Source organism: Orcinus orca, chromosome 11 (assembly GCF_937001465.1).
Source record: "Orcinus orca chromosome 11, mOrcOrc1.1, whole genome shotgun sequence".
NCBI classification, from domain to species: Eukaryota; Metazoa; Chordata; class Mammalia; order Artiodactyla; family Delphinidae; genus Orcinus; species Orcinus orca.
Window position 1 is genome coordinate 45341423 of NC_064569.1, and position 26625 is coordinate 45368047.

General features: G+C 40.4%; 1 protein-coding gene across 17 annotated transcripts in view; it reads right to left on the reverse strand.

Moving 5' to 3' along the window:
• Positions 1–26031, reverse strand: part of R3HDM2 (R3H domain containing 2) — a 68562-nt gene extending 42531 nt beyond the window's left edge. For 16 of the 17 annotated variants that reach the window (XM_049693826.1, XM_049693827.1, XM_033440434.2 and 13 more), the window contains exon 1: positions 2143–2342. In XM_049693826.1, the coding sequence (XP_049549783.1) occupies positions 2143–2307 (165 nt within the window). In that variant the 5' untranslated portion in view covers positions 2308–2342. Of the gene's footprint in view, positions 1–2142; positions 2343–25910 lie in introns of those variants that run through there. The other variant, XM_033440419.2, reaches the window with a different exon arrangement.
• Between the last annotated feature and the right edge of the window lie 594 nt (positions 26032–26625).

Below are 26625 nucleotides of genomic sequence, written 5' to 3' on the forward strand. Positions count from 1 at the left end.
GGGGATTACAAGTATAAAGGCAGAAAGCCCGGCTAGGTTATTTAAAGGACCCACCTAAGTTCAGTATGTGTTAAGTCAGGACTTGCCCATTCTAAACTGAATCTCAGAACCTGCCCTTTATAGCACTGTTTCCATGCCAAAGATGTTCTGAGTTCCAATTGCTGATTCCAAGAATATGTCTCACACAGTACGAGTAATAAAAGTCCCCTTTCCTCAAACTTTCCAGCTCCAATTCGTAAAAGGCACTCTCTTGACAGAGTCAGTAAGATTCTTGTGGAGACTTACCAGGTGTGAGTTGGGGGGAAGGTAAGAGAAAGAGCAGAATTTTTAGTGCTGTTGAAGGGGAACACTAGTAGAGGGGAGAGGGCTTCTGTAGGGTGGCCAAGACTTTGTAAAAGGAGCAGGAGTTCCAGTAGATGGCAGCAGCAACTCCACCTGCTCCAGCAGCAACAAAAGGAGTCTGAGGGGAGGCAGGTTCCCCACCCAGCCTCCCACACAATCTATCTGTATATCCAGGTGAAGACATTCTTAAACCAAGTGAGTATCCATAAGGCATATAAAACCTATAGTCACCCTTTCTTTTCTACCTATCTTCAAGAAGAACACACAACAGGAGTTCAGAACACCACTTAAAATTGTCTCCTGAGAATAGAGTAACTTGGACCAAAAAGTTCATTTAATTATTATCTTCCATGTAACATGACAGCACATAATTAAACATTCAACACTTATTTGTCCTGAGGATTTAAAATTCATTATTGGGATCAGTGGAAGCTAGAAGTATAGCTGGAACAGTGGCAGACTGTCTCCATAAACTCTGGAAGGATGGGCTGGGAATGACAATTCACATGCAAAAGATAATGGAAAGAAAAGCAGCCATGACAGAGATCTGGCAAATTGTAAGTGGAAATATAGTAGAAAAGCAGGCAGCTAGAGAATAAAATACTTCAGAGAGTTATCTGATTTTAATTCATCCCTTTATGTTGTTGCTGTCTTAATCTTTACGTAAGACAAGGCCTAGGTGAATTGGGTTGTCAAGAGAAATCCTGCTTCAAGTTTCTAGACCCTCCAAAATGTCATTGCTACTGCTCTTTAAACTAACTTACTACAATTAACAGTCTATCTCCTAAGCATATAATAAAGACCAGTCTCACCCCTGGGCAAGAAGGAAAGGATTTATATAATTTGGGCTTGGGTAACAGAGGAAACTAGTAGTGACCACAGGGAAGAGAACTGGAACAGGTAAGCTAGAGGAGGCCCAGAGTCTGGCTGGGTACCAAAGAGGAGCCCTGGAAAAAGCTCGGCTGGCCATCTACTGCCATCATATCTGCACTGTAGTATGAATTCGGATGGAAAACAATAGGCAACCAAAGAATAAAATTCCTCTCACTCACATTTACCAAGTGGCAAGTTCAGAGACTATTTCTGCCCAGAAAATGCTGACTGCTTTAACACAACCAGGATATGAATTTAAAACTGTGTGTAAAGCCAGGCAGCTCTAGTTTTAAGAGTTTATTGTAGGGACTTCCCAGGTGGCGCAACGGTTAAGAATCTGCCTGCCAATGCAGCGAACAAGGGTTCGAGCCCTGGTCCAGGAAGATCCCACAGGCCGTGGGAGCAACTAAGCCCATGTGCCACTACTACTGAAGCCTGCGCGCCTAGAGCCCATGCTCCGCAAGAGAAGCCACCGCAATGAGAAGTCCGCACACCGCAACGAAGAGTAGCCTCTGCTCTCTGCAACTAGAGGATGCCCATGCGCAGCAATGAAGACCCAACGCAGCCAAAAATAAAAAAAAAATTTTTAATTAAAAATATGGTTTATTGTATAAGCCATATTATGACTTGTCAAATATGTGTTTGTATATAGTTTGTTTTTTGATAGTTAAAAAATATCAAAATGTAGCAAGAACCAGTGTTATTCAGGTCCTAACAGATTAGGGATTTCATTCTGTTTTCTTTAGACTTCATTGTGGACTCTGACAAAAAGGGAAGGAGATATTTCTTGAGAGCTCAAGTTGGGTTTTTAGGGAGAATCAAATGTTTGTGTAAGTGACTGGCTTCCTATAGATTTCCAAAGCCACCTCTAATGACGTTTCTATTTTGCTATAAAGAGTGCGCATATGATGCACTTCTAATCCTTACCTGTGTCTCCTGACGCAAACTGGTATCTTCACTCTCTTTCTCAATTTCTTCCTTGCTTGGAGTCTTAGATATAAACTTGTTTTTGTTTACAGATTCTTCCACCAGTTTTTTTTCCGATTCTTTCATTATTTCCAGAGTCTCTTGAGTAGTGTTACTGTTAGACATCTTCTTCAATAGAATACAGCAGCCTCTATGGACTCCTAAAGAAACATGAAATGCATTAAACAGGAGCTGTGTATCTAAACTTAACACACCTGTAAGACTTGTATTTCATACAGAAGCCTGAAATAGCCTTCCTGTAACCCAGTATAGGGTCCTTTGATAAATGTTACCCCTAGATTAATTTCATTTCTTTAAAGAAAAAAAAAAAGCTTTACTGAGGTAAAATTGACAGAAACTGCATATATTTAAAATGCACTAGGAATTCTCCAGCAGTCCAGTGGTTAGGACTCCCTTGGCGCTTTCATTGCCAAGGGCCCAGGTTCAATTCCTGGTCAGGGAACTAAGATCCTGTAAGCCACGTGGCGCGGCCAAAAAAATATATATATATATACAATTTGATGAATTATGAAACACACATACACCTGTGAAACATCATCACAATCAAGATCGTGAGCACATTCATGACCTCCAAAAGTTTCCTCCTGCTCCTTTAAAAGCCCTTCCTCCCCTTTGCCACCACCCCCAGCCAACCACTGTCGCTACAGATTAGTCTCCATTTTCTAGAATTTTACATCATACAGTATATGGATTCTTTTACTCAGCATAATTATCTTGAGATTCACCAGGATTCAGTTCTAAAGCAATGTAGTTTAAGTCCCCTTGGCACTTTATTTGCCCTCCCTTGTTCCCCACAGAAAACTGCTCACATCTTCAGCTTGAGCACTCCACAGAGTTATCTCACTAGACTCTCTCCAGAAAGAAGATATAAAGCTCTATTCAGTACCAGAGAGGATCACTCTCCTTTCCCAAGGAGAACTTCCACAGCTGCCACAAACCACAACACTGTTACCAACTTCAAGTATCTCCTCTATCAAAAAGCAGCAAAATCAGACAATGCTTATAGAATCTTAAATTCTTTCCTTTATCTTAAGCAAGCTGAAAAGGCAAGAAGAGAGTTTTGTAGTCATCTGTCCTTCGGAAAGACTGGGTCTCTCCCTGGAGGAAGAGAGAATCTTTGCTTTGCTATTCACTATTTGGGTTCAGTCACTTTACTGCCTCCCAAAGATGCAGAGATTTGTAGTGCAGGGGTGGTAACTCTTTATCACTTGCTATCTCTACCTGGGAAATCCTGTAGTGAGGTCAATACAGTAATCCAAGCACCCACTCAGTAACAGAAATTGATGCTCTATACAGAGATTCATGTCCTCAACAACTGTTGAAGTCAAAAATGCTTAGCTCCAACAATGGTTTATATTAGAGGTTTCTCTTTCATGGATTACTGACTGTACTTGAATCCTAAATATTTCTTTCCTTTCTTTAAAAAGATAAGACTGGAAACCTTCCCATATGTCCTGTCTATTCCATGTGACTCTAGAAACCAAGCTAAACAAACAGCAATGCTTCAAGAAAATTGTCATGCCAGACATTTTTTCCTCCTTTCAATCAGTTTCAAGGATAAGACCCAGACGGCTCTTAAGAAGCATGCGTAATCTCATCCTGGCATAAGTTAGTCTGCAAAGATTATTGCTTTGTTCACCTTTTGGTGGCTACTGAGAAGCTGCCTGGAGACTTAAGTTTAAAAGGCTAGAGTCATTCATACAATCATAGTCATACAGCTGAATTTAAATTCTTTTTATTGATTGATTGATTGATTGGCTGTGTTGGGTCTCCATTGCTGCGCACAGGGTTTCTCTAGTTGCAGCAAGTGGGGATTACTCTTCATTGCAGTGCACGGGCTTCTCATTGCAGTGGCTTCTCTTGTTGTGGAGCACGGGCTCTAGACGCACAGGCTTCAGCAGCTGCAGCATGCAGGCTCAGTAGTTGTGGCATGAGGGCCCTAGAGCATGCGGGCTTCAGTGGTTGCAGCACATGGTCTCAGTAGTTGCAGGAGGTGGGCCCTAGGGCATGCGGGCTTCAGTAGTTGTGGCATGCAGGCTCAGTAGTTGTGGCACACGGGCTCTAGAGCACAGGCTCAGTAGTTGTGGCACACGGGCATAGTTGCTCCATGGCATGTGGGATCTTCCTGGACCCCACGGTTCGAACCCGTGTCCCCTGCATTGGCAGGCGGATTCTTAACCACTGCGCCACCAGGGAGGTCCCTATTTCTTATCTTTAAATTCAGCTGTATGTGACTTCCCTGGTGGCGCAGTGGTTAATAATCCGCCTGCCAATGCAGGGGACACGGGTTCGAACCGTGGGGTCCAGGAAGATCCCACATGCCATGGAGCAACTATGCCCGTGTGCCACAACTACTGAGCCTGTGCTCTAGAGCCCGTGTGCCACAACTACTGAGCCTGCATGCCACAACTACTGAAGCCCGTGCACCTAGAGCCCGTGCACCACAACGAAGAGTAGCCCTGCTCACTGCAACTAGAGAAAGCCCGCACACAGCAATGAAGACCCAACGAGCCAAAAATAAATAAGTAAACAAACAAACAAATAAATAATAAAATAAAGATGAGAAATACTGGAAGAAACTGACTACAATAGAAAATGGCTGATATTTTATTTTTTAATTAATTGATTCAGGACCTGGAGGCTTCTATAAAAAAAGATACAACCTACAGAGCTTACGTTTTTTATTTTTATTATTTTTTAATTTATTTTTGGCTGCGTCGGGTCTTCGTTGCTGCACGTGGGCTTTCTCTAGTTGTGGTGAGCAGGGGCTACTCTTCGTTGCGGTGCACGGGCTTCTCATTGCAGTGGCTTCTCTTGTTATGGAGCACGGGCTCTAGGCGTGTGGGCTACAGTGGTTGCAGCATGCAGGCTCAGCAGTTGTGGTACGCGGGTCCTAGAGTGCGCGGGTTTCAGTAGTTGCTGCACATGGGCTCAGTTGTGGCGTGCGGGCTCAGTAGTTGTGGCTTGCGGGCCCTAGAGTGCAGGCTCGCAGTTGTGGCGCATGGGCTTAGCTGCTCTGCAGCATGTGGGATCTTCCCGGACCAGGGGTTGAACCTGTGTCCCCTGCACTGGCAGGCGGGTTCTTAACCACTGCGCCACCAGGGAAGTCCCTACAGAGCTACAGATCATTGGCTGTATGTGGGAACTGCATATACACATATATGTTTTTTTCCCCCATGGGTAAATCAAGGCTCCATTCTCTTCAGTTTGAAATACAGTAAAACTCAGCACATGCCTTCTCTATTATCTCTTAGCTGGGAAACATCAATAAAGATCAGAATTGGAAGGGTTCTTAGATACAGCCTCATGCAATCTTCCCCATCCTCCCCAAAGAAGAGTCCCTTTGTGTAAGTTCCTGAGAGGAACTTTCTTTCTCCTAGAAAACTCCTGGGACAGGATCAACTCACTATTTCATAAACAGTCTTAACTGTTATATAGTTTCTCCCTATAAAAAGCTATGAATTGTTTCAATCTTGATCCTAAATCTGCCTTAGAGTCAAACAAGATTAAGTTTACTTCTTTTACCACATGACAGATCTTCAATATTTCTCTTTTTCAGGCTTAAATAACTTTAAAAAGATTACTCTGTCAGAAAGAAAAGGTGAGAGGTGGGGAATGAGGGAACTGGATAAAGGTGGTCAAAAGGTACAAACTTCTGGTTATAAGATAAATAAGTACTGGAGAGGTAATGTACAACCTGATGACTATAGTTAACTGTATGGTATATTTAAAAGTTAATAAGAGAGTACATCCTAAAAGTTCTCATAAGAAAATAAAATTTTTTTTGGCCTGAAATTTAATTGAATTTTTAAAATTCATACAACATAAAGTTAACCATTTTAAAGTGAACAATTCAGTGCATTTAGTACATTCAGTGTTGTGTAACCATCACCTCTATGTAGTCCCAGTACATTTTCATCACCCCAGAAGGAAACCTATGAGGAAACGGATACTAACTAAACTTATTGTGGTAATCATTTCATAGTACATGTATGTTAAGTCATTAAGCAGTACACCTTAAACTTATACAGAGCTATATATCAATTATATTTCAATAAAACTGGAAAAAAAAAAGGTGGTGATAGGGACAAATATAAAGCAGCTGGTTGTTTCTTTTTCCAGGATGGGCCTCAATTACCAAATAGGTATATTTGTCAATCAGAATGATAACTTTGCAGCTCCTCTTTACATATAAGGCAGAAAAGGCTCAACCATCTGGACACCTGGACTAACTTCACGGTGTCCAAGCACTGTTACTCAGTCAAAGCACTAATGAAAAAACCCAACTAAACCAAAAAACGGTCTTTCATAATAGCCACCTGTGGAATATGGTCACGCATTCCAACTTAAGTTGTAGGGAGCCACATGGTTTCCTTTGTTCACTGGGAAACAGGAAAACTTGAACTTTAGATTGTTTAAGACGTCCATAAAACAGTTATTAATGCAAACACTTTAAACAATTTTGACAGTCATTTCCACTGAGACTACTGGCCTCTTATAGAGGTGTGTAAAACAAAGCAATTCCTTTTTTAAAAATTAATTAATTAATTAATTTTTTGGCTGCGTTGGGTCTTCGTTGCTCTGCACGGGCTTTATCTAGTTGTGGTGAGTGGGGGCTACTCTTTGTTGTGGTGCACGGTCGTCTCATTGTGGTGGCTTCTCTTGTTGCGGAGCACGGGCTCTAGATGCGCGGGCTTCAGTAGTTGTGGCACACGGGCTCAGTAGTTGTGGCTCGTGGCCTCTAGAGTGCAGGCTCAGTAGTTGTGGCACATGGGCTTAGTTGCTCTGCAGCATGTAGGAGCTTCCCAGACTAGGGATCGAACCCGTGTCCCCCGCACTGGCAGATTCTTAACCACTGCACCACCAGGGAAGTCCCCAAAGTAACTTGTACTCTGAGGAAAAAGGAAGCAGCAGAGAAAGGGTACGGTAGACACTATACTGGCTACCTATCCAAATCTCCCCTTTCTCCCACACTCAATCTAGCCCAGATTTCCTTTTGGTGTTTGCCTTCCTCTGAGGACACATGATCAGGGAAGGTAATCCCATCCCTAAGCCCTAGGAAGTGGATCTTTCTTCTTTTTTTAATTTTATTTGGTTGTGTTGGGTCTTAGTTGCGACACGTGGGATCTTCGTTGCGGCATGTGGAATCTTTTGTTGCGCTGGCGGGCTCTTCGTTGTGGCACACAGGCTTCTCTCTAGTTGTGGCGCTCAGGCTCTAGAGCACGCGGGCTCAGTAGTTGCAGTGAGCAGGCTCTCCAGTTGTGGCGTGCCAGCTCCAAAGTGCACAGGCTCAGTAGTTGCAGCATGTGGGCTCTCCAGTTGTGGCACGTGGGCTCCAGAGCATGCGGGCTCAGTAGTTGTGGCATGCAGGCTCTCTAGTTGTGGCGTGCAGGCTCCAGAGCACACGGGCTCAGTAGTTGCGGCACACGGGCTTAGTTGCCCTGTGGCATGTGGGATCTTAGTTCCCCAACCAGGGATCGAACCTGCGTTCCCTGCATTGGAAGACGGATTCTTAACCACTGGACCACAGGGAAGTCCCTAGGAGGTGGATCTTAATTAGCTAGACTATTCGTGGTAATTCTGTTTCCTTTTTGTGTCTGGGTTAGGAAGGGACAAGTGACTCAACCATCACCAGTGAGACATGAGAGGATTTTGCTAGGTGGGTGGCTTTAAAGAAAGGCTTCTCACTGTATTAAAAAAAGAAAAAAAAGCCACTAGAAAAATGGTTATCTTCTGCTGAAGGTTTGTCTTTTGTGCAGATGATGCCTGGACTGCAACAACCTGCCAACACATGGAGAAGGGTGGATCAGAGAGAGTAAGATAGTAATGAGGGGTCAGAGTTTTAACTCTAGAGTTAAGATCCATCAGAAGATACACCAAGCTCAAAACTGTATTTCTTGAGCTGAGGGTCTCTTTTGTTCTCCAAAATAACCTTTAACTACACTCATTTCCATAATCCTATACAGAAGGCTCTCCTTTCTCTTGGGGCATAAGGATTTCTGGAAACAATTTTTTCTGGGCCGAAACAAAAGCAAAAGTTGCAGCCAAGGGACAAGATAATTTATTAGCAGGAAAAAGAAAGAAAGAAAGAAAAAGCTTTAAAGAGGAAGAATAAAGCCAGTAGACAAGGGTTAAAAGGCAGAGAAGTAATTTCCACTGTGAATGGCTTATTCAATGGAGAAAGGAACTATTTCATATATAACTTGACTAGAACAAAGCAAGACATTAAGCTCCCAGGAGAGCCTAGGTGTGTGCTTCCCTGCAACCTATCTGTGTACGTTGTACATTTCACCCAGGCAAATAGCACAATTTTAAGGCAGAGTGTCTCCTGAGGACACTCAGTGGCTCAAGCTGCACAGAGGGGACTGTCAGAAGTCGAGGGCAAGGAGAGGGAGTGAGGAAATAGGATGATACAGAGGAGGATGATTGGGAGCCAAGATTTGGCAATTTTTTCAGGAAGAATACTGCATATTCCCCATAAATTTTTTGACTGCTGAGGTAAGTACCTTCCAGAGCACAGTGAGATTATATATCCTTCCATCAACTCTATAAACAACCTTCTAGGCATTGTGCCAAAAAGAATATATTATATAGGGGACACTCAGAGAAAGAAGGGCAGTTTCATTTTCTCCCTTTTAATCCATGGCCAAGTAGAGAGAATTAAGAAAGAACAAAATAGCTAGAGGCTAAAAATTCTGACATACCCTGTGGCAAAATCCCTGTAAACTTTCCAGTCCTTTTCTCATTCATATATCAAGAATAAATTACTCCCAGTTGATACTCATACTGAAAAAATATTTAGAATCTAGGGGTTCAGGAGAATGTATAAACAAATTGTGGTATATTCATATAATAGAATACTATTCAACAATTAAAAAAATGAACTTTTGGTGTTTGCTTTCCTCTGAGGACACATGATCAGGGAAGGTGACCCTATCCCTGAGCCCTAGAAGGTGGATCAATCATGGTAATTCTTTTTTGTGACTCGTTTGAGAAGAAGCAAGTGATTCAATCATCACCCATGAGACATGAAGGGACTTTGCTGGGTGTATACTGACATACACAAAAACATGATGGATCTCAAAACTATATAGTAAGTAGAAGAAAGTGCATCTCCTTCCCCAAAAATACATACTATATAAGTCCATTTATATGAAATTCAAGAACAGGCAAAACTACCCTACAGTGGTTTAAATCAGAAAGGTTTGGGGGTAAAACACTGACTGGAAAGAGACATAAGGGATTCTTTAGGAGTGATGGAAATATTCCATCTTGTTAGAGGTAATGGTTACATGGGTGTATATAATTGTCAAAACTTATTAGCTGAATGCTTAAGATTTGTGCATTTTATCGTATGTTATTTAAACACAGAGAGCGAAAATAATGCCCTTAGTAGTCAAAACATTGGGGACAAAACATTCATAGGGTTAAAATGGTAGGTTAAAAACAAAACAAAACTGTCTAGATGCCCATGATGGCTAGCCTATTTATGCACTCTTTGACACTGGAGTTAGGAGAAAAGGAAAAACCATTAATGTTTATTGAGTGCAATTATGAACTTGGTGCTTTATGCACTTCCACTCATACCGCCAAGAGTAGTTAAGGCATTTACCCAAGGTCTGCTGACCTTGGGCAAATTCCTTAACTACTGTCATACTAAATGACAGAATCAGACCCAAACTCTAGTGCTGATGCCAAAGTCTACATTCTTTCTATGACTTTGCTTATTGTTTCTATACTTTACTTTAATCCTAACAAAACTCTTTGTTAGGGCATTTCTAAGATGAAGAAGCCAAAGCTCAGAGGAATTAAATAACTTTCCCAAGTTACGAGGGGCAAAGGCAAGATTCCAGCCTGTGTCTGATCCCAAAGCCAAAGTTCTAGGTATCCCAAGGTAGACATTCAGGAGTGTTCTGGGATGTGAAGTAAGGTATGGGAGGAGTGCCTAGATGCAAGGCCTCTCTTCAGAGAGTGTCAGTGGGGGACATATTTGGGGGCTTGTAAACTCTCCCATCTTTCCCCTCAATCTGGGTCACCTCTCATGACTTAAAATTTTTTATAGTTTATAGAAAATATCTTATTTGATCTTCTCAAGGTATAAAATATCACCATTTTATTTATAAATGAAATATATTGTTCAGGGCCATACAGTCTGTATAAGAAGCCAGAATTCAAACCCAGGTCTTCTTGATTCCAAAATCCCATGTTCTTTTCACTACAGTGCCCAAACGATGAAAAACAAAAAGAGTATGATAACTGCATACCTGAAAAGGAAAACTGGTTCAACCGCCCTTGGGAGAAGGACAAGAAAGAAGGCCCTACTGAGTTATGAGAGATATGGGTCCAACACTCCCTTCTCTTCAGAGAGAGAAAGCAGAATGTGGGGGAATAGAGTATAAAGTACTTATGGAACATGTAAAGCTATAGTTATGTGACAGTCACCAAGTCCTTTAAGGATTTCAGAAGTCAAATGTCATAGGTTTCACTAGTACTAGGCCAATAAAAATAACAACAACAATAATAACAATTATGCCAATTTTCTAAAATCAGGGAAGCATGAGAAAATCATTCTGCTCTATAAATGCAAAAGGATTCACTGGTGTGTAAGGGAGGCCACAGGAGTTGGCTGATGTCCAGAGCAATTCCTTAGGCAAAGTAAACAGAGAAACAAGATTAAAATGTTCTGGACATGTACTCTCTTTGTTCAATATCTGTGATAGTTGTACTTGCCCTGAAATGAGAACTACAGGTGCTTTGATCGATGGACTGAAGTGTTGGTTGGGTTTCACTTCAGTTTCTAACAGCTTCTTTACATTCTTGGCCCAAAATGCCCATTTTACTTCCTTGAGCGAAACGGAACAAATCATATTTCCTCCTCTTTCAGACAAAAAGCAGCAGTGCTCAAACAATGGAGCACCTCTGCTGCTTCTATTTTATTTAGCTTTATCATAGTAATGCCACTATGTAGAAAATATCACAGAATCTTAGGGATGGAAAAGACCTTGAAAGTTCACACTGTCCTTTCCCACGCCCTGGCAAAACTGCTCCTAACTAAACCCAGACAAGACATTCTGGGAAAGAAAAAACAAAATCACAATTTATCTACTGTTCATGGCATTTCAAGATGCCTTCTATTGCTTAACTTAAACACCATGCAACTAAGTCTGTATTGCCCTACTGTGATGAACTTAGAGATGAATGTTACCACCTATTAGGTGGAAAGGACATCTACGCCAACAATTTAGTATTAAAAGAATCTTTCAAAATCTAAAATTGAATGTGAGGGGCTTCCCTGGTGGCACAGTGGTTAAGAATCCGCCTGCCAGTGCAGGGGACACAGGTTCAAGCCCTGGTCCAGGAAGATCCCACATGCCGCAGAGCAAGTAAGCCCGTGAGCCACAGCTACTGAGCCTGTGCTCTAGAGCCCGCGAGCCACAACTACTGAGCCCATGTACCACAACTACTGAAGCCCACGCACCTAGAAACCATGCTCCGCAACAAGAGAAGCCACCACAATGAGAAGCCAGCGCACCAAAACAAAGAGTAGGCTCTGCTCTCAGCAACTAGAGAAAACTCACGTGCAGCAGTGGAGATCCAATGCAGCCAAAAATTAAATAAATATAAAAAATAAATAAAATAAAATTGAATGTGAGTTCGGCCAGAGAAATAAGATAAGAACAATTTAATTTCACATGAAGGAATTGGAAAAACTTTAAGAATCATTACTCCTTAAGCCTCTGCTGCAAAGGAGAGCCTGCTATTTATTCCCCAATAGCCAATCACCTCTTCCTCAATACAACTACTGATTTAAAAAAATTTATTTATTTATTTATTTTATTTATTTTTGGCTGCATTGGGTCTTAGTTGCAGCACGCTGGATCTTCATTGAAGCATGCGGTGCGTGGGCTTCTGTCTAGTTGCAACGTGTGGGTTTTCTCTAGTTGTGGTGTGCAGGCTCCAGAGCACGTGGGCTGTGTAGTTTGCGGCATGCAGGCTCTCTAGTTGAGACACGCGAGCTCAGTAGTTGTGGCACGTGGGCTTAGCTGCCCCGCGGCATGTGGGATCTTAGTTTCCTGACCAGGGATCGAACCTGTGTCCGTTGCATTGTAAGGTGGATTCTTTACCACTGGACCGCTAGGGAAGTGCCCAACTACTGATTTTCAGTTGGGCACATGGCTGCCTATAAAAATGCTTCACATATCCCAACCTCCATTATAGCTAAAAATGAGTGTGTGACTAGGTTCTAGTCCATGGGATGTAAGGAGAAAGAAGTATTGTTGTAGGTTGGATTATGTCCCCTCAAAATTCATATGTTGAAGCCCTAACACCACACAACCCCGACCCCCCACTCCCGCCCAATACCTCAGAATCTGACTGTATTTGGAGATAGGGCCTTTAAAGAGGTGATTAAATTAAAACAAGGCCTAATCTGGCTGGTATCCCTATAAGAAGAGGAAATTGAGACACACAAAGAGACACCAGAGGTGTGTAGGCACAGAGAAAAGACCACGTGAGGACACAGTAAAAAGGAGGCCATTTGAAAATCCAGAAGAGAGACTTCAGGAAAATCCAAATCTGCTGACATCTTGATCTTGAGACTTCTAGCCTCCAGAACTGTGAGAAAATAAATTTCTGTTGTTTACGCCATCCAGTTTGTGGTATTTTGTTACAGCGGCCCTAGGAAACTAATACAAGTAGTAAATACAACTTCTATGAAGTATCCTTAATGGAAGTGAATGGTCCTTCTTTACTCATCCCTAATTCTTTTTTTTTTTAACATCTTTATTGGAGTATAATTGCTTTACAATCGTGTGTTAGTTTCTGCTTTATAACAAAGTGAGTCAGTTATACATATACATATGTTCCCATATCTCTTCCCTCTTGCGTCTCCCTCCCTCCCACCCTCCCTATCCCACCCCTCTAGGTGGTCACAAAGCACCGAGCTGATCTCCCTGTGCTATGCGGCTGCTTCCCACTAGCTATCTATTTTACGTTTTGTAGTGTATATATGCCCATGCCACTCTCTCACTTTGTCACAGCTTACCCTTCCCCCTCCCCATATCCTCAAGTCCATTCTCTAGTAGGTCTGTGTCTTTATTCCCATCTTGCCCCTAGGTTCTTCATGACCTTTTTTTCCCTTAGATTCTATATATATGTGTTAGCATACAGTATCCGTTTTTCTCTTTCTGACTTACTTCACTCTGTATGACAGACTCTAGGTCCATCCACCTCACTACAAATAACTCAATTTCGTTTCTTTTTATGGCTGAGTAATATTCCATTGTATATATGTGCCACATCTTCTTTATCCATTCATCTGTTGATGGACACTTAGGTTGCTTCCATGTCCTGGCTATTATAAATAGAGCTGCAATGAACATTTTGGTACGTGACTCTTTTTGAATTATGGTTTTCTCAGGGTATATGCCCAGTAGCGGGATTGCTGGGTCATATGGCAGTTCTATTTTTAGTTTTTTAAGGAACCTCCATACTGTTTTCCATAGTGGCTGTATCAATTTACATTCCTAACAACAGTGCAAGAGTGTTCCCTTTTCTCCACACCCTCTCCAGCATTTATTGTTTCTAGATTTTTGATGATGGCCATTCTGACTGGTGTGAGATGATATCTCATTGCAGTTTTTTTTTGAGGTACGCGGGCCTCTCACTGTTGTGGCCTCTGCCGTTGCGAAGCACAGGCTCTGAACGCACAGCGGCCATGGCTCACGGGCCTAGCCGCTCCGCGGCATGTGGGATCTTCCCGGACTGGGGCACGAACCCGTGTCCCCTGCATCGGCAGGCGGACTCTCAACCATTGTGCCACCAGGGAAGCCCCTCATTGTAGTTTTGATTTGCATTTCTCTAATGATTAGTGATGTTGAGCATCTTTTCATGTGTTTGTTGGCAATCTGTATACCTTCTTTGGAGAAATGTCTATTTAGGTCTTCTGCCCATTTTTGGATTGGTTTGTTTTTTTGATATTGAGCTGTATGAGCTGCTTGTAAGATTTGGAGATTAATCCTTTGTCAGCTACTTCATTTGCAAATATTTTCTCCCATTCTGAGGGTTGTCTTTTGGTCTTGTTTATGGTTTCCTTTGCTGTGCAAAAGCTTTTAAGTTTCATTAGGTTCCATTTGTTTATTTTTGTTTTTATTTCCATTTCTCTAGGAGGTGGGTCAAAAAGGATCTTGCTGTGATTTATGTCATAGAGTGCTCTGCCTATGTTTTCCTCTAAGAGTTTGATAGTGTCTGGCCTTACATTTAGGTCTTTAATCCATTTTGAGTTTATTTTTGTGTATGGTGTTAGGGAGTGTTCTAATTTCATACTTTTACATGTACCTGTCCAGTTTTCCCAGCACCACTTATTGAAGAGGCTGTCTTTTCTCCACTGTATATTCTTGCCTCCTTTATCAAAGATAAGGTGACCATATGTGCGTGGGTTTATCTCTGTCATCCCTAATTCTTGCTGGCCTGAATGTAGAAGTAAAGGCTGGCACTTCAGCAGCCATCTGAGACTGTGAGGTGATAGTAGGATTGAAAACCATAGACAGTGGGGCAACAGAAGAAACCTGAGTCCTTGACTAGACCAACCCTGGACTGCACTGGCTCCCTCTGGATTTCCTAAGTGTGACAGAAAAATACACTTCTGTCTTGTTTAAGATATTATTTAAGTTTTGCTGTAATATATATTCACAGCACGCACACACTCAAAATAATAATAATGATGAAAATAACAGTACACAATTAGTCAATTCCTATAAGCAAGGAATCCTGTAGCAACAACCTGGAGCTTATATGTACTTGGGAGGCAAGAGGTAAAATAAGGAAAATTTGGTACTTTTTCAGAGGATATAAAAGCATCACCCTCGTGCTCCAATACTACCTCTGCTACAAGGAAAAGGCTGAGCATGATTAAAGGGTGAGTTAGGGGCGGCACCCATCAAAATAAAGAACATTCAATCTCTAGAGTATAAAGGGCAGTAAGCATGTTATAGTGGATAAGTTTATGGACTTTGTAGTTTGACATAATTTGGCTATAAGACTAATGTTTCTACAACTTATTAACCATGTAAGTAAGCCTCAGCCTCCTTATCTGTAAGATTAGACATGATATATATCTCATAGAGTCATTGGAAAATCACATAGCAAATGTAATGTGCCTACACACAGTATGCTCAAGTAAATGTTAGTTCCTCCTAATCCTATTTTACAGTAAGAAGGTAAAGAAAGATATTTGAGAGACCCCTCTTCCTGGCTGTTCAGTGGTACTGTTTTTCTCTTATGAGCACACATATTTCCACTTGGAATTGGCACCTTGTATACACCCATTTCCCAATCAGTATTGAACCCACATTATTCTGCATAGGTGAGATCCTTGCCTATTTTAATGAGAATTAGAATTCTTATCTTTTTTCTTGCTTGCAGTCTTTTACTGCCTATTTACCACTTACTGTACTTGGTTTCCTACTTTTCTTGATACTTTGGTATTTTAAGAATTGTTTTTAAAAAGTCGATTTAGGTAAATGCTTCTTTCAAAAGGAAGAGCTCCAATGTTTGATATAGCTGTAAGCATACACCTAAGGCAAGAGATGAATCAATGAAGAGTAGCTGGTTCCTTCAGACATGTTACTCATGATGTTTAAAGAACACACAACATTTGATGGCTCAGATCCTAAAGAGGCCTCACTTCTAGAAAGTTTATCATTGATCACTCTATTGTGTGTATAGGGCTAGACATTTTACAAGTAGATATCACCATTCTCTTCATAGAAGAGTAAACTGAAGACCAAAATGATCAAGGAGCAAATCGTGTTGACTCTAACTTCAAAATATAACCAAAATCTGGTGACTTCCTACATTTCCACTGCTACCACCCTGGTCCAAGCCACCATCTCTCTTGGCTGATAGCCTTCTAACTGGTCTCCTGATTCCAATCTTGCTCCCCTACAGTATTTTCTAAACATAGCAACCAGAGTAATTGTGTAAAAACAGTTTCAGATCATGTTATAGCTTTGCTCAAAACTCTCCAATGGATCCCCATCTCACTCAGAGCAAAACCTGAGTTCTTAAAATAACCTATAAGACCTTAAATAATCTGACCACTAATTTGCCCTCTGATCCCATCTCTTACTATTTCTCCAATATATGCAGTTTCAATCACATTGGCTCCTCCTTGTGCCCTAAACCCACTTTATAGTGATTGCTTTTACTGTTCCTTCCTTCTGCCTGGAATGGTCTTCTCCCAGATAACAGCATGGCTTGCTTACTCAGTCTTTTCAGATCTTTACTCAGATGCCATCTCAGGAAGCCTTTTTCTGGTCAAATAACTAAAATTACAAAACCCCAAACACTTCCTATGTTACTTTTCTAAGGCCTCCCCACAAAAAGTTAGCCAGACACCAAACAGACTTTTTGCTCCTCTTTGCTTAACAGGTAAATCTGAAGTTTGGTTTTATTCCTCTGAGACAGAAAGTGATGGTATAATGAGAAGTTCGCATCTCACTAATAGAGACTTGAATAGTTCAAAAGAGGGGAACAAACTCATGGATCTCTTGAAGCCTCTTTCAATCCTTCAAATCTGTAAATAGCCAAGCATGGAAACACTGGAGGAGAGGAGAACAAGACACACCATAATTTCTCAAGTATCCCTGACATAAAATGTAAGAAGAAAAACAATACTCTTGACTTCTTTCATTTACAAGATCTAGAAGGGGTATTTTCTTTGTATGAATGAATCACTCTCAGTCTCTAAAGCAATAAGGTACAGGAGCAGATACATGCCATGATCTGCTATGACAAGGAACTAACACTGAGTTAAGTGAAACCTCCCAGATGTATGTCAATAAATATGAACAAGCTAGGGAAGTGAAGATGGAGAATACAGAAGCTAATCCCAGCTGATCCTCTAACTCCAGACCCAATAGTGTGCAAATATAACATTTACAGGGACTACCATATCAGAGTGGAAGAGAAAAAAGGAAAAACAAGTAAGAAAAAAGCTGCCAATTTCTGACTCAGCTCTAAAGCTACCAAAATAAGCAAGGCAGCTTCAGATATCAAGACAAATCTCCTCTGGTCTAGAGGCCAGGGTTTGACTTAGACTTGGCATAAGCCCAACTGACTGCAGCAGCAACTCAATTCACAGACAGGTGATAGGTATTTCCCACCATATCTTTTCTCAATCAAATCAAAGTAAGAAGATATGTATTATTACATTGTTTATATTAAGCAGCAAAATTTGAAAAGTAAGAGAAAACCACCTTATACCATTCTTGAAACATTTTATTTCACAGCTTTATATACAGTTATGGTATTAATGTCATATATCACTGAGTAAATGAATTCTGCAAGGTTAAATGATGATGTGTTTATGTTCTAACTGCTCATTGGCCCCCAGGTCAGCCAATCTGATCCAGGACTCCATGGCAACAGGCTCTATCACTAAGAGCTACAAGATGATATTCCCCTTGCCTCCTCCTCTTTTTTTTTTTTTTAATAAACACTTTCCACAGAAACTGCTGCAAATATTATCAAAGAATAGTCTGTACAGACAAGTAAGCAATGCTGCCATTCTGATATACTAAAAATGAGTAGTAGGGGGAAAGAGTGAATAGCAATGACAATGAATCTATGCAAATAACAAGGGATCCTCCAAACTCCAGAAATCTTCCCTTGTTTAATTTCAAAGGAGAAATTCAGGAATCCTTGCACCATGAAAAACCATCACTAGGATAAATTGTGGGATTAGTATAAGTAAAGTGCTGCCCTGCTGAAATCCCAATATTGAAGCTTCCCATGCTACAGTATATGGAAAAAGCTAAACGTTTTAAGACTGCTAACCTTTGTAAGTTTCCCATAACTTTCTTTGAAATGTTAAAATCATCATCAAAACTCACAGATTTCAGGCTCTTATTTTCCATATTCTCAAATCACAATCAGCTCATACAGTTCCTGTAATTCTATGATATCAGTCCTCTTTTCTATATCCCCCTCCCCCATCATGCTCCACTGTGCTTAGAGAAAAAATTGCTATGTCTAAATGAGGAAATACGGTAGTGCCCCCCCACCCCAATTCTGCAGCTTTGCTTTCCTTGGTTTCAGTTACCCACAGTCAACTGAAGTCCAAAAATACTGAATGGAAAATTCCAGAAATAATTCATAAGCGCTGTTCTGAATAGCATGACGAAATCTTGTGCCATCCCACTCAGTCCCGCCCAAGACAGGTATCATTCCTTTGTCCCTCCGTATCCCTCCGTATCCCACCTGTCAGTTAATTAGTAGCCTTCTCAGTTATCAGATCAACTGTCATGGTATCAAAAGTGCTAGTGTTCAAGTAAGCCTTATTTTACTTAATAATGGCCCCAAAGCACAAGTAGTGATGCTGGCAATTTGGATACGCTAAAGAGAAGCCGTAAAGTGCTTCCTTTACGTGAAAAGGTGAAAGTTCTCAACTTAATAAGGAAAGAAAAAAAATCATATGCTGAGGTTGCTAAGAATGAATCTTCTGTGAAATTGTGAAAAAGAAAAAAATCTGTGCTAATTTTGCGGTCACACCTCAAACTGTAAAACTTATGGCCACTAGTGCTTAGTTAAGATGGAAAAGGTATTAAATTCGTACAATAAGATATTCTGAGAGAGAGACCATATTCACAAAACTTTCATTAATATATTGTTATAATTGTTCTATTTTATTATTGTTGTTGTTAATCTCTTACTGTGCCTAATTTATAAATTAAACTTTGTCATAGGTATGTATGCATAGGAAAAAGTATAGTATATACAGGGCTTGGTACTATCCAGGTTTCAGGCATCCACTTGGGGGTCTTGGAACATATCCCCCGTGGACAGGGAAGAGCTACTGTAATACCTTTGCTCTTCACATTCAATTCCCAATTCCTTCTCCCTCAGCTACAGATCTTCTTGAAGCGAAGAGGATTCAAGATAATTATAAACTAGATGAGGAGACTACACCAAAAAGTCCATCCTTCTCCTCAGTGGTGCTCATTAACATTCTAAAATCCACCTGATGTATTACAAGGTACTCCCCTTTCCTTGCATGCTTTTTGCCAGTAACTGATATATCTCTGGCTGTAACAAGTAACTTTGGTCCCCATCTCCTGGTATATGGTAGTAAGTGAATGCTGAGAAGTAGACAGAATCTGAGGTGTCAGGGTCATAATTAGCTTGGAAACTGCACGTTTTCATCTGGCTCACACTGTTGTGTTTTTTGTTTTAACAGTGGTAAAATACATATAACATAAAAATTATCATTTCAATAATTTTTAAGTGTGAATTTCCATAGTATTAAGTACATTCACATTATTTTGCATTCTGGAAGAGAAAATGGTCTCAGGCACAAAAGTCATGGTGTTAAGAGTATAGTCTTTTTTGTCTATGCCTACTTACTAAACATGTATTTACTGTACAAGTCACATATTAAGAACTATAGTGATTATGAAGAATAAACTGTCAAATATTAAAAACATTTGACACGGGGGGAAGGCTGGGAGGAAGGGATAGTTAGGGAGTTTGGGATCGACATGTACACACTGCTATACTTAAAATGGATAACCAACAAGGACCTACTGTACAGCACAGGGAACTCTGCTCAATGTTATGTGGCAGCCTGGATGGGAGGGAAGTTTGGGGGAGAATGGATACATGTATACGTATGGCTGAGTTCCTTTGCTGTGCACCTGAAACTATCACAACATTGTAAATCGGCTATACTCCAATATAAAATAAAAAGTTAAAAAAATAATATCTGACACTACTGCTCAGTAAAAATAGCCACTGACGTGTATTTCCAGTATGTTTTTCGCGTGTTGAAAGTATTGATAGTTTCTTACATGCACAACTCAGTTCCCAAGCAAGTCCAAAGTAGATGGAAATCTACCTTTCTTTTTTATCAGCACTGAGTTCCAAGGGGCCCATATAGTTAGACTAACTTGAGAAGGAACAGAAATTCCTAGAACAAAGAAAATCTTTTCTGTTATACTGTTTCAAATTTCCCAAGAATTCTTAAGGAGGCAACCCAGAAAGGGGGATAAAAGCAACTTACAGTGGGAGTCATAAATTATATCAAAGCTAGGAACTTCCCTGGTGGTGCAGTGGTTAAGAATCCACCTGCCAATACAGGTGACAGGGCTTCGACCCGTGGTCCGGGAAGATCCCACATGCCATGGAGCAACTAAGCCCATGCGCCAAAACAACTGAGTCTCCACTCTAGAGCCTGTGAGCCACAACTACGGAAGCCCCCATGCCTAGAGCCTGTGCTCTGCAACAAGAGAAGCTACCACAATGAGAAGCCTGCGCACCACAACGAAGAGTAGCCCCTGCTCGCCACAACTAGAGAAAGCCCGTGTACAGCAACGAAGACCCAATGTAGCCAAAAATAAATTAATTAATTAAAAAAATAAATTATATCAAAGCTAAAAAATTTTTTTTAAGTCACTGCAGAAAATCACTACTAGGCCCCCTCTACATCAGTTTCCTTTATACCTTCATAAGAGAACACCAAAACATTTCACTCTGGTCCTACAACTATTTTTTTTTTTAATATCCTGGGCCAGTACATATAGAAGAACAACATATTTATCGACCTCAGAAAGACAGAAAGCTGCATGAATAGGATACTATCTCAGTGATGTTGCCTCCCAATATGAAAGGGCTCTGATCATAGGAGGCGATCTTCCTCAGTACGCAGGAGCTATCATTTATTAAGCATTTACTGTGATCCAAACACTATGCTTAGGAATTTATATGTCATCACATTCGTTTTCACTTTAACACATTTTGAAATTTTACTTTCAGATACTAACAGAAAGGCTTTTATGATTAGAGAAGTACTATAGGCTTCTTTATACTTACAGAAAACACACACAAGTAGAAGTAGAAAAGAAAAATTACCCATACTCTGTAACTCAGAGATAACTGCTATTAATAACACCAATGTTCTGAGATATGTTTTTCTAAGCTTTGCTTCCATATTCGAATGGAAATTGTATCCATTTGGATGTTTCCATACCTAATAATTTTTATGTAATTCACATTATACAGAACATTTTTATACCATGCCTTTTTCTACTACTAGAACTGTGACCATTTCCCCCATTAATTACTTCTACCAAAGTCATTTTAATAACTATCTAATATTCTACTACATATATGTACCACAATTTATTTAACCATTTCCCTCTTACTGGATATTCAGGAAGCTGTTCATTTTTATAATAAAATAATGCTGTAATGAGTATCTTTGTACCTAAACCTTTATTCACATTTCTCATCAACTTCCTAGGATAAATATGTTCAAGAGTTTTGGAGATAAAAAATTTCCCCCTTAGTTCACTCCAGAAGCAAGGCCAGTCGCATTATCTAATCATAGTGTTTCTCAACGTTCCCCCAGCAACACATAATGTCCACTTAGCACATCCCTTGGCAGTGCCTACCTAGACTTTAAGGACATTCACCTGCATAGTGCTTCTTACTTTTTATTTTTCTTCAATTTATGCTCTCCTTTTTAATAATATTAACTCTCTTTCCCCATATATTCCACTGGAAAAGATATGTAACCAGTATTCCTTAAAACTCACTGGCTTAAGAAAATTAATAGGGAGGAAAGAATAAAACTTTACACAGAAAGGTATTTTCTTCACTATAAATGTTACACACATTACTAGCTCTTGTCAGTGTACCTTCATAGTTTAGACAGCAATCCAAAAGGCGAAGCCTCAAAAACCACACAAGAGTAACACTCTACGTCTTTAATATGAAATTAAAAGAAGGTAAAAGGGCATGGAGATACTGGATATTTAAATATTTGTGATTTGATATTTGGTCCATTTAAGATCCTAGATTTTTTTAACATGGGAAAGGAAACAGTCACCTAAGTCCAGGAAGTGCAGAGAGTCCCATACAGGATTAACCCAAGGAGGGACACACCAAGACACATAGTAATCAAACTGACAAAAATTAAAGAGCCTAGATCTTTTAAGCAAGTTGATTTAAGGAGTCTTGATATATAGGACTTCATATAAATCTTATACTCTCATAAATATATGGAGAAAGAACACCACCACATCAACGTACATAGAGAAAAGCAGAACACAAAGTTTCAGAGGCAGACACCAAAGGCAAGTGTCCTAAGATTTTTTTTTTTTTTTTTTTTTGCGGTATGCAGGCCTCTCACTGCTGTGGCCTCTCCCGTTGCGGAGCACAGGCTCTGGATGCGCAGGCTCAGAGGCCATGGCTCATGGGCCTAGCCGCTCCGCGGGATGTGGGATCTTCCCGGACCGGGGCAGGAACCCGTGTCCCCTGCATCAGCAGGCGGACTCTCAACCACTGTGCCACCAGGGAAGCCCAAGTGTCCTAAGATTTTAAAGTAGATCAGAACCAATGGAAGAAAGTAAAAAACAACAAACAAACAATAAAAAAAAGTCATCATCTACAGAAGTCAAAAGATCAATGATGGCCAAAGAAAGAAAAACAGAGCTGTTAATCTGAGGGAAGGTGTTTACAATTTGGCCTATGAGCATCAAATTAGAAAAGATACTTCCTAAGAGGATCAACTTTGGGGCTTCCCTGGTGGCACAGTGGTTGAGAATCTGCCTGCCAATGTAGGAGACACGGATTCGAGCCCTGGTCTGGGAGGATCCCACATGCCGCAGAGCAACTAGGCCCGTGAGCCACAGCTACTGAGCCTGCGTGTCCGGAGCCTGTGCTCCGCAACGAGAGGCCGCGACAGTGAGAGGCCTGCGCACCGCAATGAAGAGTGCCCCCGCTCGCCGCAACTAGAGAAAGCCCTCGCACAGAAACGAAGACCCAACACAGCCAAAACTAAATAAATAAATTTATAAAAAAAAAAAGTGTCAATTTTAATCTTAAATATTTAGATTATACTTATATTCATTTTAAACATGCAACATCCTACACGGCTTGAAAATCTCTTCTGGCTTTCTCAAAAATTACAGGTGATCTGAAGATACAAATCGTATACTCCTGTTTAATTTCTAAATATTAACAATAGCTAATGCTAAGTAAGCCTTTAAGATAACCAGGAACTATCTTAAAGGCTTTACATGTATTAACTCTTTTAATCCTCAAAACAATCCTAGGAAGTGGATACTATTATTATCTTCATTTCATACATTTTACATATGAAGAAATGGAGAGGTTAAGTAATTTGTCCAAGGTCACAGAACCAGCAATTGGCATAGCTAGGATTTGAACTCAGGGAGCCTAAATCCAGAGTCCAAACATTTATTAGCTACTATGTGTGCTTTTCCAAAAAAGAAGCTCCTAAACAGGCTATAAATCAGTGAGAGTAGGTGGGCTAGGAGAGGAGCACTTTGGAGAAAAGTACTTATGGTAACTTTTAGGCACAGAAATAGTCCCCATCAATTTTGCCAGGAAGTTCTTCCAACATTATCACATTTTTAATTATCCCAAACAAGGTGATGCTAAACATCTTCTGCAAAAGCAGTCCTTGATCTTTTCTTTTTCCTTTAAAAAAAAAAGTGAAAAAAAAGGAAGGATAAAAAGAAACAAATCTTACTTCTCCAACATCTTTCAACAGCTTTTCTTTCCTTGACCTTTTCTAAAACCTTGATGGTTAGAAAATGAAGATTAAAAAACGTACTTTCAGCTGAAACAAAAAGACCTCTTAATAATTTTTCCATTGCTAATGACTGAAACATTTAAGAAGTCTTTAGGTCTATCCCACCCACTCCCAAATGGAAGGAAAACCAAGTTAACAAAACCATCATCTTTTAACTTCACAGCAGTTTTCTTCCCCCTCAAAGGCTATTCCTGTCCTCGTTGCAGATGGGGAACTGCTCCCAGTGACGTCAGAGCAGTTTCCCAGCAACAATTAATGAGGGTTGTCCACGACAGGGGTTTCCTGAAAAGCTAGCAAGAAATTATCCACATATTTGCTGCAATATTGAGATGCAAGGATGCAGTAGAATTTCTATTAACCTTTATAGCCCTGGTTTCTGGCAACCTTCTAAATAGGTTATTCTTCCAGAATGCTCTTGGTTTACCCTAAGATTGTCTTTCTTTTTCTTCCCCCTCCTTCTCCCCAGATAAAACTAGAATTTTGTTAGTTGGAAATATTTATGGCTGTAATAAATATTAATTGAACTACCATAACAATAGGACTGCATAATGTAAGCTAAAAAACAGACATTACTCTTTTCACTTAACATAGAGAACTTAGAATAAATGAGAGCACAGAACAGAAAAGAGTATCAGGACAGAAAATAAACCAGCAAGTTCTTAAAGGCACTTTTCAACATATGTTATCCAAACACATCCACAGGCAAACCTAAAATATTCCTAGGCTCTCGTCTACTGAATTTTTCACACTGGCCTCTGCAGGCAGTCCTCCAGAGATCAGATTCTTAATATGGAGTTGCATAAAAAGGAACTGGAAGCCCAAACTCTTAATCCAAAAAAGGTAAGTTAAGTCCACACCTAAGAATATAACAATTTCTTCCTAAGCTTTACTTTAGCTTCATACATTCAAAAATGAGGGTTTCACTCTAACTACAGTGGCAAGGAATTTTATATAGCTACCTATTTTTGAGGTCTGAGAAAGAGCGTACAAACTGCCTGCTCAGGACCAGTGCAAATAAGGTAGAAAAATTCCAAATTCCAAAACCCAACCTAGAATTACTCGTGTTTGCTAGGTTCCAGAAACCTGCTAAGAGCTCTTTTTCATTCCATATTTACAAAAAGCAATTAAGTAAAATTCATTAGCAGCAGGATATACAGGGTTAATTCAGGCACTCTGTTTCAGCAATCCTGACTTTGGCCTCAGCCTATTCAAAAAGGAAACAAACAAAAGAGCATCCCTATCATTAACAACATCCCACTCTGGCTTCAGCTCTGTTCAACAGTACCCAGTTAGGCATAGATGGGAGAATGCACCACTTTGGATGGATTTTTCTTCTTCCTTCTCTCTGTTCCCTCCCTCTCAGAAGAAAAAGACTGCAAACAAAATCACTACGTCACTGGAGGCAGAGGGAATCCCATCTCTGCACTCTTTAGAAACCAAGGCCAGCAAACAAAAACAAACCAATTATAAGAAACAAACAAGTAGTTCAAAATAAGCAGTAAACCCACAGGAAATTCTTATGACAACCTCAACGTCAAAAGGCATGTTTCAGTAAAAAGGCTGAATAAATTCCTCCTAAGATGTTCATAATCAAAAAAGCTTCCTAGACACAGCAAAGGTGACATGTTTCTTCTTAACACATTTAAAGACTAGGGGACAGTTACGTAAAGACATAGGACAGAGAGACATATTCACCAACCGGGTGTGGAATGACACAGTGAAGGATATTTATAGGGGATTCCCTGCTTCCTGCAATGTGTGTCAACAGCATCACCAAAAAGAACAGAAATCACCACTATTCTTATAAGCTAAATCTGAATGAAGCATCACTTGAAATAGCCATAGAAGAGGTAGAATCTGACTAGAGTAAAAGTTCTAGCACACCTAATTTTAAAAATATTTTAAAGATAAAAAACAAAAATGCCCACAAAATCCTCACAAGCTTAACACCTGAAAATTATCTAATTTCCCAAATGTGTATTATACAGTTAAATTGGCCAAGATACAAAAGATATCTTTCTAGCTTCTTCCCTACCCAGTCTGTGGAGTTCAAGGACTTTTATATAAAGAGAGAAAATTATCCAAAACTCACCCCAGATGGATCTGCACTTAAACCAACAGCGAGCTCACATTATTAATGGAGACTTCATTGTAAGAATCTGTTCTGCAGGAATTTTGCCGGAAGAAATTCCTTCTGGGAAACCTGTGCCTCTTCCCCCGCCCACAGTCCCCTCCCGCCCCCATCACCCTTGAATGAAACGCTACTGATCCTTGCTGCTGCGTCTCTAGCAAGCTAACTGCTCTGACAAGCAGCTCTGAAGCAGACCATGGTCCAGCTGTTCAGAAGGATGCCACCTAGAGCTCTGCCAACAGTCACACTCACATGTGTGAATGCGCGTGTGCGGGAACACACACACGCTACAAGAGCACTCCCTTCCACCTCCTCTTCTCGCTCTCATTCAAGCACTTCAGTGACAAGCCTGCCTCCACACTGCTTTGGATAGTTTTTAAAGACACAGCACCAGCTCTTTTCTGCTATATATGTTGAGATGCCAAAATAGAGTCTTATTAGAGAAGAATAATGAGCTGTGGATGTGTATTGAATTAAAAGTTCACGTTTAAATTTACTTTTGCCTTTTTCTCTCCTGCAAAATAATTGAGGCCAGAGAAATGGTCTTTGCCTAAAAGCTACTGGGCTGAACTTTAGAAACTAAGGGCAAATCTAGTTACAGAGAATTCTTTCCAGCAAGCTATATTTAATAGAATCATTTTTCATTTTTAACATAGGATACCAGTAGCTATCTGTT